This window comes from Acomys russatus, chromosome 10 (genome assembly GCF_903995435.1).
Source record: "Acomys russatus chromosome 10, mAcoRus1.1, whole genome shotgun sequence".
NCBI lineage: Eukaryota > Metazoa > Chordata > Mammalia > Rodentia > Muridae > Acomys > Acomys russatus.
In genome coordinates this window covers 623,497-640,693 of record NC_067146.1, presented here as the reverse complement: position 1 = coordinate 640,693, position 17,197 = coordinate 623,497, and the positions used below count along the sequence as shown (strand labels likewise).

At 49.5% G+C, this 17,197-nt stretch overlaps 1 protein-coding gene across 1 annotated transcript; it reads right to left on the bottom strand.

Moving 5' to 3' along the window:
* Positions 1-44: 44 nt before the first annotated feature.
* On the bottom strand, positions 45-15,384 carry Epha1 (EPH receptor A1). Its single transcript, XM_051151637.1, has 18 exons — positions 15,232-15,384; positions 14,244-14,311; positions 9,215-9,496; positions 7,354-7,756; positions 6,992-7,147; positions 6,356-6,700; positions 6,105-6,232; positions 5,721-5,871; positions 5,340-5,436; positions 5,067-5,125; positions 4,140-4,265; positions 3,228-3,413; positions 3,058-3,119; positions 2,764-2,970; positions 2,476-2,625; positions 2,016-2,209; positions 412-567; positions 45-321 (listed from the first exon to the last, which is right to left on the bottom strand). Exons 1-18 carry the CDS (start codon positions 15,311-15,313, stop codon positions 243-245), a joined length of 2,931 nt encoding a protein of 976 aa, XP_051007594.1. The 5' UTR covers positions 15,314-15,384; the 3' UTR covers positions 45-242.
* Between the last annotated feature and the right edge of the window lie 1,813 nt (positions 15,385-17,197).

Genomic DNA, 17,197 nt, shown 5'->3' with positions numbered 1-17,197 from the left:
TACATATGTAAGTATATATATTAAACCCTCCCCCAGCACCCACCCACCCACAATCCCCTTCACTTGTACCCTCCCCCCTCTTATAAACAAAGGCTCCTAGGTCCAAAGGTGGAGTCCTGATGGAATGGGCAGGAGCAGCACCAATAGCCTACATCTCGTAGGCTGAGGGAAGGTCCAGGAAGTGACCCTGCCCTTGCTCATGGAGGTGGGCAGAGGGGCTGAAGCATCTTTTCAGTGGCCACTCAGTCCTTAAATCCTTGAATACTGCAGAGAATGCGTTTCTGGTGCCCCGGCAATGTGATTCCCATCTGCGTCAGGTCCCTATGGAAGAAGGAAGGGAGGCCTTAAGTCCAGAGGCTCAGGCCTCAGCCACCCTCCCATATCTGGGGTGCTTGGCCCCAGAGTCCTCACTCAGCTGTCAGCTCCAGCACACACTCCATGGTGTCTAGCCCAGCCGAGCGGAAGTGCAGGATGTAGCGCTTCATGCGTATGGATTCAAGCCACTCGGAGACACTTCGGTAAGGGATCCCATCAGAGCCACTCAGGCTGGGCAGGCGTAGCGTCACTCTGTGGGAATATGATGCCATGTTTGTCCCCCTGAAGTACAGGAAGTATGGGAGCTGGTTGGCCTGGGCCACCACACTGCAGCCAACACTTACTCAGATACTTGTGTATAGCTCCTCTAGGCTCCGCACATAAATCGGCTGTTATCTGAGTCTACTTCCTGGCCTGTTTCCTGGTTTGCTGTGCTCCAAGGAGCAGGTTGAGCAGCTGACTGACCTGTTCCATGGGCAGATCTAGGGAGTGGGGCTGGAGTGGGCATGCCTAGTGAAGTGAATTCCCAGCCTTTTAGACATGAATGCAGCCTGACTGAGATAAATCGGAAGGCAGGAGACGGGGCCTGCAGCAAGGTGCTGTCTCGCTTTCTCCTAAGATAGCCACCTAGGAGCTGCCCTCACTTGTCACATTCAACCCCTACCCCAATAGCCACAATACAATGAGTGTTCCTGTAGGAAAGCCAGCCAGAGCCAAAAACCATTAGCAAAGTAAATCTGCTGGGGGAAAAATATCCAACATTCCAGAAAGATTAGCACACACAGTCTCCAGCGTCCGAGGGAGTTGTGCTCCAAAAGATAGTCTCAAAACAACAACTTCTCCCAGAAACAAGGTTATATATGGAGGGTTTGATAGAGGCCAGTACACCAGGCTGCCTTTCCCGATAGAGTACTTGAAGTCCAGCCTTGCCTGGCTCCCCACCTTGACCCCCTCCTTCCACTTGATTCTCTACATTCTGGCCATGTTTTTGACGAAGTACAATTTTGGTAAAGCTGGTCAGCGTCCCTTGTTCTCACAGAATCCTACCTTCTCAGCAGGACTGGTCCCTCCCCAGTCTCAGGGCAAAGGTCTCTGAACCAGATGTCGCCATACTCTCTGTGACTGGTCATTCCTCGGCTCCTGACAGACTTGCCATGGAGTCAGAGGCCTCCTCAGACCCGCTCCTGTCTCTACCGCAGTCTAGCTGCCTAAGCTCTCAGGACCAGGTTCCAGGCTATAGCAAAGAGCTTGGACCAGCATGTCCTTCAAGATTTGTCAAGCCTCCACATGTAAGAATATATGTGTGGGGGAAAAGAAAGTACTCCAAGTTTCAGATGGCCACACGAACACCAGAAGTGGGGTCCCAGTGACAAAGCACCTTAGTGGGAGTGACAAGCAAGTGTGTGACTCTAAAGGTTCCTGGGAAATAATGTGAGGGGGAGGGGTAATCTAACTCCTTAAATCAAACCTTTAAAAGCTCTATGTGTTCAGCCCAGCTAGCGTGTTCTCTGCTTACCTTCCATCAAGTTACCACCATGATAGATGGACCCTGCCTCCGTTTGCCTGAGCTTTCCCCACGTGCATGGACTATGTGCTGTCTCTTATCCCAGGGCCTAGCACCCAGGACAGGATGGAATGGCCATTTTGTTTTTTCCAGATTTGACCTCCAAACTCCCATCCTTTTTGAACGTAGTAGTTACCTGGGGTCAAAGTTGGCAATGGTCCTTAGGGAATGGGGGTCAGTAAGTAACTGTTCCAGATGTGCTTGTAGCTGGAGGAAGTGGGGCCGACGGGCACGGTCATACGCCCAGCAATTCTTCATGAGTTCATACAGAGGGGCAGGGCAGTCCACAGGAGGGGGCAACCGGTACCCGTCTTCGATGCTTTTCATTACCTGTATAGCAGGAGACAGGGAGAGCGATGCCTAGGCAGGAAGTAGATCTACCAGAAAACCACTTACACAAGATGAGTGAGATGTCACCTCTGAGCAACCCTGACCAGGATAGCAAAGAAGTTACAGCGACAGGAACAGAGAAAATTGTGCCAAAAATTGGAGCGGAAAGAAATACTCATAGGAAGAGACCATGGGGGGCAGGAGGGTGGATTTAGAGGAGACAGGAGGTGTATCAGGGATGACAAGGGGAAACAGTCCAGGCTTACCTCTTGATTGCTCATCTCCCCATAAGGCTTGTCACCAAAGCTCAGCACCTCCCACATTACAATCCCAAAGCTCCAGACATCACTGGCTGTGGTGAAGATCCGATGGGCAATAGCTTCTGGGGCAGTCCAACGGATGGGGATCTTTCCTCCCTAAGAAGGTGTTACATAAAGGAGTGATGTTTCAGGGCGCAGATGAGTACATAACAACGTGGAAAGGAATCAGAGGTTTCATGCTTGTGCACGGGTCATCAGATGACTTGCATGTGTGAGCGTGGACGGGGCTCTAACCTGGGTTTCGTAGGTGCCATCAAAGTCATCCAGGAGGCGAGTTAGGCCAAAGTCAGAAACCTTGCAACACAAGTTCTGATTCACCAAGATGTTCCTGGCAGCCAGGTCTCTATGGACATAATTGTGGCCGCTGAGGTAGTTCATGCCGGACGCTATGCCCAGCAGCATAGCCACTAGCTGACCAGGAGCTAGCTGGTCCTCCCGTTCCTGTCGTAGGGTGAATGAACACATGAGAAGATGAACAGTCCCCCACCAGGGAGACCCCTCCCGAGCTGGGCCCTCTGCCTGTCTCACCTTCAGAAAGGCGTCCAGGGCTCCATTTTCCATAAACTCTGTGATGATCATGATAGGCTTCCCTGAGACACACAGCACACGCATTACAGCCAGACCTGGGTCCCCTCCTCCATGGCTCCCACCTCTCTTCCACCTTCCACTCTAGTTCTTGGGGACACCACTGCACATACTTTTTGTAATGACACCTTCTAGACGTAGAATGTGCGGGTGGTTGAACTGGCCCATGATAGTTGCTTCTCGAAGGAAATTCCACCAGTGGCCTTCTGGGGACGCGTCTTTCAAGGTCTTAATGGCCACGGTCTTGCAATCTTGGCTGGGGAGTCTCAGGGCTCCCCGATACACTTCCCCAAATTCTCCTAGATGGGAAGAAAATAAGGTTGTGGCTTGATGCAGTTGGACTATCCCGTGATCAGGCAATGACATCTTCAGTTTTCCAGATTCTCCACACTAGGAATCTGAGGGAGGAGAGAGCTTAGGTTGCCCTTCTGTGGAAGCGACAGTCTGGAACCTAACCAGCAGTGTCTTTCAAGCCTAGCATGCTCCTTGGCTTGTGTTAAGTACTCACTAAATGCACAGGGGCTGAGGCTGTGTTTATGAAGGACAAGCTAAGGCCAGGGCAAGTGCCCAAATAACAGGAGACCTGCCCGTCTCCTGTCTGTGAGCTCCCTGGTCACGGCTCTCGCTGGCTGAGCTGCACCATTGACAAGGACACTATCAAGCTTTGTTCTCTATTGAGATCTATTTTCCCTGGTGACCCAAGGGATTGGGGCAGCACAAGGACACTGGGCCCCTGATGGGGTGGAAAGCTCCAAATCTCTCCTGTTTTGGGAACCATCTGAGAACAACCTGCCCTTTGGCATGGTGGCACCTCTATGGGTAGAGATGATGTGTTTAACATTCTTTATCAGAAAGCCCATAACCACAAAGCTAAATGTGTAGGAGGCAGAGGCTGCTCTAGGGCATAGTAGTTCAAGGATACAGGATAGAGCAGGCATCAGCAACTCAGGCTCTAAGAAAGCAACCTGCTTTCAGCCATGTGCTACCATACAGAAGGGACCAGCTCGGGTCACAGCAGGGCTTACCTTCTCCTATGACAGTGTCCACAATCAGCCAGGCTGGGTCCAGTTCCTGGGCAAAGTCTAAGGCTCCCTGTGCGGGGTCCTCATAGGCCTGGAGGTCCACGTAAGGTTTTAGCCACAGCTTGTCCTCTGGAGAGGACAAGAGGGCTCAGCCAGTGTGGCACATACTTCAGGGATCAGAGCATGAGGGGAGGGGGGAGGCTAGGAAGAAAGGTAGACAGCTGAGCCGGTTCTCAATACTTCTCTGCTCTCCGGGAGAGCCTGGCTTTAGCTCAAGCAGAGAAAAAGCTCTATTCTTAGCAATGAAGCCTCCATGTGGATTCCAGCCTTTTCCTTGTCTATGCTCCAAGCTTTTCTGCCCTACTGCTCAGGGTCCACAGTGGTGGCCAGAGCTCAGACACTGGGGTAAATTCCCTGCCCTGATTACCCAATCTTCCTAGGACTTGTGGCCCAGCTTTTGTCCCCGTGCTGCCCAAGTCACTTAGAGTTCATTCACTCCCAGATGAAGCCTCCCTTCAATGCCAGCTACTCAAATAGACAGCAGATGTTCCCTCTGGCAGAGACACCTAATGAGGTGACAAGCAGCAAGCCCACATGCCTCAGAGGACTTCAACCTCTTCCTGGCTGGTCTTAGCCCACAGACCTGGCCACCGGGATGGAGAACACTGCCCATCCAGAGCCCAGGATGGCTGTGCATTCGTACTAAGAGCGAGTAGATAATTGCATCAGAGTGACTGACAGCTATCAGGGCAGACTTAATTAACCGAAATTAATTAGGTGGCAAAACACAAGATCCCTAGGGACAATACGCCACACCCACATTCCAAGAGTTGACCTGGGCATCTCTCTCTCTCTCTCTCTCTCTCTCTCTCAAACACACACACACACACACACACACACACACACACACACACACCCCTCTTGCCTCACCTCGATCGACACTGGTGGCATGTTCACGCTGTCTCTGCTGTCTCTGTCGATGGCCTCTCCTGTGGAGACAGGGCAACAACTTCTTCAGTGACTCAGGGAGACCTCAGTGGCCCCATGAGCTGTGGCTGAATTTGCCACAGACATGAGAGCTAGGTGTGGGGTATATCTGAACTTAGGTTTTTAAGGGGACAGGAAGATTATCAAGGGTACAGGCTTCTAACAAGGCAAAGGAATCTCAGACGAATGGGTGGGTGGTGAGGGCAGAACCAGCACCTTGAACGAAAGACATAAATCCCGATCATCAGAGCTATTCCAAGCAGCAACCCAAAGATGATGGCCACAATCTCTCCTCCGGTCAGGCTCCTGGAAACTGGACAGAAGAGTCAGAAGTCTGGGGGCTCAAAGCCCTTGGGTGTGACAGAGACTAAAAGGTAGGGTCCTGAATATACTCAGGGTCAGTTTTTAAGTGGACATTGGGTCTGTGGCTCCCTGAGTAGAGGCAGTATACTGAGTGGCCACATGTATGTGCATATATGCAGAGAAGAGCAAGGGTCATTATAAAGTAGGAGCTAAAGCACCTCCGTGAGATGGCAATTGTGTATGTTTGGGGGGCTGGAGGCTGAGGGGGTGGGGGGGAAGAGCTAGGTAATCTACCTGGTGGGCTCGTGCGAAACTCATGGTCAGCAGAGAAAGGCCCAGGGCCCAGTGGGGTCAATGTTCTCACTCTCACAATGTATGTGGTATCTGGCTGTAGTTTTGTCAACAAGACTCTGGGTTCCAGAACCATTTGGTGCCATTCTTCATCCTGTGGGTGGGACTTAGATTAATGAGGCTGCTGAGCTGAGCCAGCCTTGGTAGAGAAGCTGCAGGGAAGGGCCTGGACAGAGTGGGCTGTCACAGTAGGGTCCAGGACCTTTGCAAACATTTATCCTGTGAAAGCCAGTTTGTTTTGGATGTTGCACCCCATGCTATACCTCAAGTTAGGAAGGTGAGGGGAAAAACGAAATACTGCATGGTACCTCCAAGTAGCTTTCTGACCTGGTTCAGCACATGCAGCTCATAGCTCAGATTCGCTCCAGGATTTCGGGGTCGGGACCCTGCCCACGTCAGCTCCAGCTGCCTCGGTTCTTTCTTCACCAGCCTCAGTGATAGGCCGGAGAGTGACTCTGGATACCCAGAATGACAGGGTTGAATTTGGAAGGAAAGTAGGAATAACTTTACGTTGCATCTTCATTGTTTCCTGCCCAGCACTCATCCCTGTGGTCTCAGGCTTGTTCCAGGTGCCTCACCTGCATGCCCCATGTTGATGCTGAGGGAAGCGCTGCTAGGGCTGGCACTGTCCAGACCTGACACTCTGTTTTGGGACTTGACGGCAAATGTGTAGTTGGCATACGGCTCAAGGCCTTCAACTTGCACAGTGGATGCGGTGAGCCCTGAAGGCCCTGGTGAGAAGCGCACGCCTTTTCCACAGGGTTGGCAGGGACCCCCATCCTGTGCAATTCCCCGACACTGCAAGCACTCCACACTGTATCTGATATCGTGCCGTCCCCCTGTATCTCTGGGGGGCTCCCAACGCAGGGAGAGCTGAGTCCCTGAGGCAGAGAAGATCAGATTTTGGGGAGCCGATGGGGGACCTGTGGGAGAAGAGGAGCCATCAAATCGGTGCCCATGTCGCTCTCTCACCTGAGCTACTGACCCCTCTTTCTGTCCACCATCCCAATTAGTGATGTTCTCCAAAGCCCGCCTGAGAGGAAGCGGTGTGTAACCACATCTCTGCATTCTGAAGAGAACAGAGGGCGGGGAGGGGCTCTCCTCAGTGCCTGACTCCCGGGGTCTCCACTACTTGGTAAGCTCTGGGAAGCCCTAGCCCTCAGGAGGACCTAGCACCTGTTGCCCGATTGCCAGGCCCTGGCTGCAAGACTTACGTGTGCACGCTACCTGGGGGCCCTCCCCAGGGGCTCGGTAATGTCCAGTCTCACAGGTACAGATGGTGGCCCCCTCAGACTTTGCTGTGCTATGTGGGGGACACTTGAGACAGTGGAGTGTCCCCATGTCTATTCTGTAGGTGCCAATAGCGCAGGCTGAAGAGAAAAGGCAGAAGCTCGGTTTTCGTTGTTTTGTCTCTACTCAAAGAACTAACTCTACACACTTTTTACCCCACTCCCTGGAATTGGACCATCCTTGCAGACATGTCACCCCCAGGTTATAAAATCACAGAAATTAAGCCCTGTTTATGAAAGGCCCAGCCAGATGGTCTCCCGGGGTTGCCCACCACCCCATTTCTTACCAGTGCATCCCACACTGCCACTGCTTTCCTCATAGCCAGGCTCACACTGGCACTGGCCCACAGGCACCAGCCACTCGCCATCAGGGCTGCAGTGCATGCGTGGTGTACCTGAGGAGCCCGGGCTGATCTGGGCATGGGAGAGGCAGGTTCCAGCTACTTCTACCAACCCTCCAGGTCCAGGGAGAGTGCTGGGGAAGTGGGCCAAGCCATGCACAGTCTCTGCACAGCGCTGGTAGAATACTCTGACAGACACTAGTGCCACACAGGAACCTGGGTTGTGGAAAGCAAGGTAGAGGCCGCGGCGGGTGAGGTGGCCCAAGGAGCAGCGCTCTGCGTTCAGCTTCACAGAGCCAGATGCCAGGTCTCTGATGGTGAAGCTCTGGTCGGCCGCCACGGTTGTAACCTAGGCGGGAAGAAGGAATGAGGGCAAGGCTTCATCTCTGTGTTACACGCAACGCCTGGTTTAATATAGGCTGACTACTGCTAACCCGAAAATCGAAAGCATCTCGAAGAGTTCCCAAACCTGACAGTGCCTCTAACATGCCACAAGTGGGAATTTCCACATATGATCTCATGTGATGAATCACAGCAAAAATACAATCATACTTTAAAAAAAAAATTGTATACAATTCCTTCAAGCTACATGTGTAAGGGTATATGAAACATAAATGAATTTCATGATTAGAATTGGGTCCCATTCCCCAATTCCCCAATTCCCCAAGATATATAAATATGTATAAATATTCCAAAGTTTGAAATCTGAAACACTTCGGACCCCAGGCATTGTAGATAAGGAACGCCCAATTTATATAGCCTTGACGAAAAAGCTTCTGATGTTTAAGGTCCCAGGGCAAGCATTTCCTTGGAAAGAAATGAGAGCATATCCAATTAATAATAAGCTCCAGACTGTTTTGTTTTCTAGTATGTTTCCATGCTAGGAAAGGACAGCACGGTACTAGTGATTGGCAGCCAGGAACTGCCCTACTATATAGTTATAGCAATACTCTTGGAGGCACTGTAGGTAAGGAACACCCAATTTATATAGCGATGATGAAAAAGCCTCTGATGTATAAGGTGGCAGGGTAAGCGTTTTGTAGACATGTTGTGTAGCTCATGCAATAACCCTATGAGACAAGACGTCTTACCTTGCAGGAAAGGAAATTAAGGTTACAAAGAAATCAGTCCTTCTAACAGATAGCATAGCTCCGACATGATGGAGTTAGGGTTGGACCTAGATGGTGGAATGGTACAGACCATAAAATTTCCACTACTGGGAGGTGTTCCCAGGCCTGGTGCCAGTGAGGTGATCAGTTACAGAGTGTGTCATAACTAATTTATTGCCAATAACAAACTTTACAACATTTGCTCCTTGGAAAGAAATGAGAGCACATCTAATTAATAATAAGCTCCAGACTGTTTTATATTCAGGTATGTTTCCATGCTAGGAAAGGACAGCATGGTACTAGTGATTGGCAGCCAGGAACTGTCCTATGTAGTTATAACAATACTCTTGGGGGCATGCCACATATGAAAATTATAGTCACCAAGGTAAAATGTTTGAAAACCTCCACATTACACCTCCCCTTTCAACCATAGCACTAAGCTATATCAATGGGTGTAAGTAATAAGGTTATTCTATGACGAGGTAACGGATGCTCAGCGAGGTCAAATGATGCCAGGGCACGACCAGTGGTCCTTCGCGCAACCTCCCTGGTGTCCTGGCCTGCATTCTTGCTCCTGTACTACATTCCCACTTGTTTTCCAGTTTCTGCCCTGTTTCTCCTTGGCTGAGCTGGGCCACGGTGAGGATCAGAGTAAGAATCTATATTAGGGATGGATCGGCATTAAGGGGCGGTATCACCTTTTGGAACAGAGGCCGTCGGAGCTGAATGCCCACATCCTGGTCACTCTCCATGTAGAAAAGGTTGAAGGTCTCCTTGCATCCCAGAGGCCCAGCTCCCCCTGGGAAACTCTTACAGTCCCGCACAGTGAACTGCAGCTCGACGTGGACACGCGAAGCTTCCTCCCCTCGGTAGATCCAATTGGAGCGAAGCCAATGGTCAGTGTCTCCACTCTCCTGGAGCGGGCAGTCCTGGTACATGTACAGGGGTGTCTCGTTCAGCATTTGTTGCACCTCACTCCACTGCAAGAAGAGAATCAGACTCAGTGGCCAGGGCTGATGAAGAGGGAGCTAGAGTCAGCGCTGCCAGGTTAAGGAATCCCACCTCACTGGACCTTCCAGCCCCAGGACAGTGGGTTAAATGTTTCAAGGTGGGGAGGGGGCGGCGTTATTTGGACTTGGGACAGACAAGACAGCAATGCCTTACTATCCTAGCCAGCCCTGGTTGGTCCCTTAATTTCATCTGCTTCAAATACGGGCAGGAGTGTTGACCTATTTAATCAGCAGAACGGTCAGGTATCCACAAAGGCAAAGCTCATTCAAAATTCATCTTCCTGCTTGTTCAGAGCCTGATTTTTCAAACAGTAAGGACTCTTGGCCCTGGGAGGACAGGGACAAACAAAGAACTGTCTTCAAGGGCATCCCACTCTCTCCAAAATTCCTTACAATTACAGCCATCATGAAAACCTCATCAGTTAGCCGGACTACCAGGCATCTTCTAGTCGCCGACTTTTTTTTTTTTAATCTTGTAATTGTAATGACTGACACTACTTACCACAGGCCACTGATACTAGAGCCAGTGTGGAGTGGCCTGCCCAGTATCTGAGGGACTTAGGTATTAAGAGGCAGAGTTGGCATATGAAGTCAGGTATTTCAGGTACCGAATTTATGCTCTTCCTCGTCACATCTAGCAGGTTTAGGGACTGACTTGCAAAGGTTAGGCCTCCCCATTCTCCCGCCTTTATTCTGAGAGGCAGCCATTCTCAATCATTTAAAATAAAGCTGTCAAGACTGTTTCCAAAAACCTCCTGAAAAATAGTCTAAATGGTTCTGTGTTGTTAGCATAAATGTCATACAAGGGTTATTCTGTAACCTCCTTTGTTGTAAAAATAATGCCCTGGAACTATGCCTATAGAACATACATAGACCTGTCTCTTGTTGTGATACAAAAACAGCGTCCCCTCATATGGATGCACCACAGTTGTTTAACCATTCATCTATTGTTGGGTAATTATTAAGGTTCTAGCTTTTTTTTTTTTTTTAAATTTTAGGAAAGCAGACTAATGAATGTGAGAGTTCTATAGAGTTGCTGAATCAATAGGTAGATCACAAATTTTATAAAATGTTGCTAAATTGGCCTCCAAAGGCTTGATCAGTTGACAGTTCCACAAAAAGTAGGAGAGAGTTCTTTTTCTATTGCACATCATTCCTTTCTTCTACTGATCTGGAAAGATTTAGTTCTGAGCCCACACGGCAGGGTCAAGCAGCTAGGACATGATTCAGTGAAAGACAAAACCTTGGACATGAGCAAGGGGCCCTTCACCTCTACAGCACAAGGCAATGGCATCCTAACAGGGCAAGAAGCATCCTGTCCCTCGAGGACAAGTTTAGAGAGTTCATTTTCTAAGAAGCTCATCAGAAGTGATACTAGGGCTAGAGAGATGGCTCAGAGGTTAAGAGCACTGGCTGCTCTTCCAAAGGTCCTGAGTTCAATTCCCAGCAACCACATGGTGCCTCACTACAGTCTATAATGAGGTCTGGTGCCCTCTTCTGGCATGCAGGCTCACATGCTGTATAAATAATAAGTAAATTTTTTAAAAAGCAATACTAACGTTTTTTGTTACACACACACACACACACACACACACACACACACACACACACACACACTATATAACCAAAGCAGCTTCTTAGCTCTTCGAGTCACATTCCTTTGAAGGAGAGAGATTGTGTGTCTCTCCTTTGCTCAATACTTTTATTGAATTCTGTTATTCACTCGGGCAAGCTTTAAAAAAAAATACATTACAGAGCCGGGCGTGGTGGCGCACGCCTTTAATCCCAGCACTGGGGAGGCAGAGGCAGGCGGATCGCTGTGAGTTCGAGGCCAGCCTGGTCTACAATGTGAGTCCAGGATGGCCAAGGCTACACAGAGAAACCCTGTCTCGAAAAACCAAAAAAAAAAAAAACAAAAACAAAAACAAAAACAAAAACAAAAACAAACCCCATTATAGATACTAATTATTTGCTTGTTATGTATGTTTCAAATATTCTCAGCCATGCCACATTTTTTGCTAATGGCACCTTTATGTGAAAACACATTTCCATTTTTTGCATAAAACATCATGAGTTTTGGGGCTGTGTGTTTTGGCTGAGATCATAAATTTCTTCTTTTTTTTTTTTTTTGGCTTGAAATTTTTGTAGGTTTTTGCTTGTTTCTTTGTTCTGGTTTAAACTTTATTCTAACCAGAATTCATTTTTTTGGTCTGTGCTCACAGAACATGGAGAGGTGTCTTTTCGTTCATTATGTCATAAAAATTACAGACATCCAGTTGGCAGCATGGTGACTAATTAATGCTTTTGGGTATCAGTGAACACCCCAAAATATATTTATTTGGTATTGCTTGTGGTGGTTACTTGGAAAAAACTGTAGATACACTATTAGCTCATACAAGCTACCCTTTGGTGAATGAAACTTAAGTCTCTGGAGGACTTAAATTAGTGACCAATAAGTACCAGGAAGAAGGCTGCCTAGAGAAAACTTCTTTTACTGCAGAGACTTTTAAATGGGCACAGTGGGACAGCCTTTCTTCCTTTCACACTTAGGCCTGTCGTCACGTCCCCACCCCCACTCTTTTCCAAAGCTCAGGGCAATGCACAAGCTCAGAACCTTCCAGGAACTTCATCCTGTGTGAAGGCAGGTAATTAAAACAGTGCTGTCACTTTCCCAGGCTCCCTCAGGGAGCAGGTAGGAGGTAGCTCTGTCCCTAGCAATGTATTCCACATTGACTTGAATTTCCAAGCTATCCACATGAAAATACCGTACATGTGGGTTTGTGTTTGGATTTTCTATTCTGTTCCATCGCCTGGTGTTCTTGTCATCACTCCAGGCTTTAAGTACTGCTGGGGTTCTGATTATCTGTTGGGGGACAGATATGGTACTTCATCAGGAACATTCCTTCTCTAAGCATTTTCTCCGCCAGATAGAGTGAAGAAAGCACAGATTTCACAAAATATTTTGCTGCTATTTTGGATGCCATCCCATAACTTGACGGAGAAGAGGCTGAGGCCCCAAGAAAGTTCACCCTGAGATTTTATTCCACTCCAGTGAGTGGGCCCTCATGACTTAAAAAAAAAAAAGTATCACTAATTAAGAATTGGTGGGGTGGGGCCATTTAGAAGCATATAATTCGGCATTATGTCACATAGTTCAAAGATCAAGAGGGGTGTCCAAAGGTCACAAAGCTGGGATGAAAGGGCACCTGGAGCCTGTTGTGGGGAAGCGCTGCTGACGAGCCTAAGAGGAAGGCATAGGGCCCAGGCAGGTGGACAGGGTGGTAATGTGGGGAGGTCAGCAGCCAGACTGCTAAGGCTACAGCTGGAGCCTAGGGAAACAGCTGTTCCCAGCTGTAACTGCCTCTTCTAGTTCCAGCGGTGACAGATGGGGTACAAAGATGGGGCCAGGAACAGCAGTAAGGATCCTTTCCTATGGTACTCAGGAGCTGTGGGGGGTAGGGTGGGGGTATCACAGGAGTGTATTCTGGGAGGGGCCAAGGAAGAGAGTGGGAGTACTGTTGCTGGCTGTGCACTGCCCTTCTAGCACCGGACATAGAGGGGCCTTCCTTCCACTGGGACTCAGTTAGACAAGAGTTACTTGGGTGGGGCTGGTTGGAGCTTAAGGAAGAGCCAGTGGCAGGCAGCAGATGGTCCTGCTGCCTTGCTGGTAGGTGATTAGCTGGTTTATGAGATGAGGCACCTATTAGAGCTGGCCTAATCTGGGATTTTCCAAACGGCCCCTCCTGGAGGATATATTATGGTTTATTCTATTAACTCTAATTATAGGCCACTCTGTGGAAGAGCTCGAAGGGGTGCCTCGACCCACCAATCCAAGAGAGAAAGAAAACAATAACCCCAATGTCCCAGAACCAGCAGCAGCACATCCCTTAGGTACTGCAGTAAGGAAGGAAGCCCAGACGCTAGGTCCAGGAGCAGGAAGTCTCCAACCCCAGAGGTTTTGTTCTGTGGTTCTAAGGTGAGCTTTCCTGGGTTGCAGCAAGGGCGCCTCTGGACTTTGGGTCTGAATGCATTCTCTGTGACACACTAACAATCCACCTCTCCTCACCGGATCTCAGGGACACCTAAGGCAGGGAGAAGGACTCAGAGCTGCCTTTTCCCTTCTCAAACAGCTGGAATACATGGTGTCTGTGGAGCCTTCCTGGGAGGGACAGAGAATAAGCAAATGCTCTGGGGACTTGGGGTGGTGGGCAGCTTTTAAGTTTGAAGGAGTCAAAATACCTTTGAAGACTTTGATGAAAGTTTTGGCTCTCCTCTTCAGAAAAAAAAAAAAAAAAACACAACAATCCATACATCATAATTTACACTTTTATGGAGCTCTCTAATGTTCTGAAACCCATCCACACAACTCCACTGCAAGGAATAGAGCTGAGACTGGGCGATGCTTTCCAGGTGCCTCTCTGCTTTCATGTAGCCTTCCTTAGCTTAGGCAAGCTGTCCCTCCGGTTTGTGAGCTTACTTCCCCCCTCTCCTCGCCCCCCATGGTGGTAGGAGATAGCTCCTGCTGAGTGAAGTTTGACACCCCCCCCCACTCTCCACAATTACCATTCGGGAGGCTCTGACTCAGCTTCCCCTCCCCCTCTTAAGGAGACACTTCCAGTTTTTCCTGCTCATTTCTGTTCCTCCACCCACCTCTCCACCCCATTTCCCACTGGCCTTCAGACCTGAACTTTCCCAGGTCCTTCAGACACTCACTTACCCCATCTTCCGGGGGATCCAGAAGCCAGCCCAACTCTCCCTGTGCCTTGCTTGTGTCCATCAGAGTGACTGAATGGGGAAAAAAGGAGACTGTCACCTCTTGGGGAAAAGGTGCTCAACTCCCTACATTGGGTATTCTAGGACTCCCCAGCCCAAGGCTGCCACAACCTCTCTTCCAATGGTGTGATACCCTGAGGCAGAGGAGCAAAAGGGTTTAGGAACGAAGAATGGATAGCTGCAGGAATTACACGTATTCCTTTAGGATTTGAAGGGAGCAAGGCAGAGTGGGGCAAAGGCTAGGGGCTGATGCTTCAACAAGCGTTGCAAGAACAACCCCAAACATTGCCACAACTGGGCCCGGGAGGAAATAGAGTACCCATCTGCTACAGGGGTGCCCAATGACGTCAGAGAAGTTAAGCCTTTGTGGTCCTGAATGGGACCCCGGCAGCGAGTTTGACTCCCTCCCGCTGTCAGTGGCTCTAGGAGGTGAGGGTATAGGAAGGAGGTGGGGCGCTAGGCGCAGCTCTGATTTTGGGAAGTGGGAGGGGCACAGTCAGAGGGTGTGCAAAACTTTAGGTGTAAAGTTGGCTCCTACACCCGGGAATCCCCGAGGCCCCTAACCCTTCCACCAGTGGTGGCCTGGTTAAACCGGCAGGAGGCTTTCCACCTCAGACTTCTGAGTGCTGCAAACCCAGGGGTAGGCACATGGAGGGTCCCATGAGGCTGCAGTGGGAGTGCAGCTTCCTGTGGTTAGGAACTCCCTCTCGACCCGCAGCAAATAGTGCTGGCCAACAGAGGGTAGGGGTGACTGATCCCGTGGGCAGGAGTCTGGGGTTAAAGACCAAAGATTGGCCAGGCCAATCGATCTCCCTGCTACTAGGGCAAAGCCAGGAAGGAGTGGGGCGCGGGGAGGAGGGCCTCCTCAGGAATGCCTGCTCTTGCAGGCTGCTGCCCGCCAGCCGGGAAAGGGAGAGGGTGGGGGTCTGTACCTTCCTCGGCGCGCGCCCCCGGGGGTAGCTGGGCCCAGAGCAGAAGCAGCAGCGCGAGCCCCAGGGGCCAGCGCCGCTCCATGGCGCCGGCCGGGACCTGGGACCTGGGCCCCGACGCCTGGGCCAGATCGCAGGGGACTGGGCCAGCTTGGCCAGCCTGGCGGGGGCGGGGGGCGGGGCCGTGTAGGGGGCGGGGCCTCTGCCTCACCTGGTTCACCTTCTTAAAGGGATAGTAGGGCAGAAAGAAAACTTGTTAGACAGGTAATAAACTTTAAAACCGGAGGCATCCTGGTGGGAATGAGACTGCGGGCGCCGCCTAGTGGGTGTTGCTAGAAACTGGTTAAACATTCCTTTTTTTTTTCTTTTTTGACTAAACATTCTTAAGTGTAACCTAAACCTAACACAGTCTTGATCCAGCTTTCAACCTGATTCCGCTTGACTTGAAAGAGATCTCCGTATTTATTCCTTTTCTTTTTCTCAGACTCTAGACTTGTCATAGTCACTAGGGAGTCTAGGACTGGGAGACAGCCTTTTCTGCTTCAAGGACGAACATACAAATCGGTACAATCTTTAGCAAGTCCTTGAGGAGTCTAAAGAGGGAAGGTGGCGTGACTAGGCTGTTCAGCAGCAGAGATTGAGAAAGGCCTACAGGCAGGGAGCCTCAAGGTGCACTCAGGGAGTGGCAAATGGACCAGTTTGACTGCTGGGGTACAGCATTTGTCTTGGGAGCCAGGGCAGAAAGACAGCTGCAGACCAGAATCAGGAAGGTCTTGGTAAACACGCAGAGGAGTTTGAACCCTGCCATGCATCCACAGAGTTCCCAGTATAGTTTTAGACATGAAAGGAGCTAGCTTGCCCTTAGTCTTAGTGGTGGCAGCTCTGGGTTCTCCTGTTCTTTTGGGATTGCTTCCCATCCTACTTAATTGATGTCTGTTTAGCCTTCACTATCTATGTGCTTTAAGCCCAGAGACACTAACACAGTTCTTATGCTAAACAAACTACTTGTCTGAAGAAGGCTAGGGGTAGGGGAAACTGAAGCTAGCATGCAGATGACTAATCAGAAAGCAGAACTAAGCCCTGTAGAGGTGAGAACAGGCTGATAGTGTGAGCTAGCAGCCACTGATGGCTCCACTTCCCGGCCCCTCTTTTTCATCCCTGTCTGCCTTCATCCCATTAATGTGACTCATACATGAGTTTCCTATCATTTAAATTGTTGCGTATTTTGGTCATTGTACTGGAGAAGAAGTGGTAGATTGTACTTGCTTAATTTTTAGAATTAATGCTTCCAATTATTTCCCATCTAAAAAAATACAAGTATTGCTAGATAAATACGGCCCCTAATTTCTTGGCTTACCCCGTTCTTATTGACATAAATAAATAAATGTAATACATACATTCATACATACATACATACATATGTACACACACACAAACACACATATATTAGAAAAATCATGTTCTAGCCAGGCATGGTGGCACATGCCTTTAGTCACAGCACTCAGGGAAACAGAGGCAGGTGAATCACTGTGAGTTTGAGGCCCAATTGGTTTGCAAAGCGAGTCCAGGACAGCCAAAAGAAGAAAAAGAAAAGAAAAAATCATGTTCTACAGGGGGAAAAAAAAAAACCCTAAATGTGGAATACAGCTCATTCTCCTTCCCCTACTTTTTAAGTACTCCAAGTTAATCACCATCTACCACTTTTTGTAGTTCCTCTAGAAATCCCCTCCTCTCCCCATACCATTTTATACTTCCTCTGTGTCCCTGTTTCCACTCCACTCCACAGACATGCATTGAAATTGTGGGCAGATGGTAATGGACAGAGGACACAGGAGGATCTCTTTCCTTCAGCATCTGGGAAGAAGGAGGAGGCTCTGCCTGCTCTCTCTCTAGGCCGAGCTTTGTGATTTCAGCAGGGAGGAATGGATAAAGAGTGCACAGCCAGAAGAAGGGGGGGATGGAGCAGCAC

What these genes read in the sequence shown, in the direction of transcription:
- Epha1 (XM_051151637.1), bottom strand. Translation starts at nt 15,313, where the DNA reads ATGGAGCGGCGCTGGCCCCTGGGGCTCGCGCTGCTGCTTCTGCTCTGG. An exon ending in TGCCACCAGTGTCGATCGAG is followed by an intron (nt 4,266 to 5,066) that starts GTGAGGCAAGAG and finishes TGTCCTCTCCAG; the next exon opens with AGGACAAGCTGTGGCTAAAA. An exon ending in GGGAGATGAGCAATCAAGAG is followed by an intron (nt 2,210 to 2,475) that starts GTAAGCCTGGAC and finishes CCTGCTATACAG; the next exon opens with GTAATGAAAAGCATCGAAGA.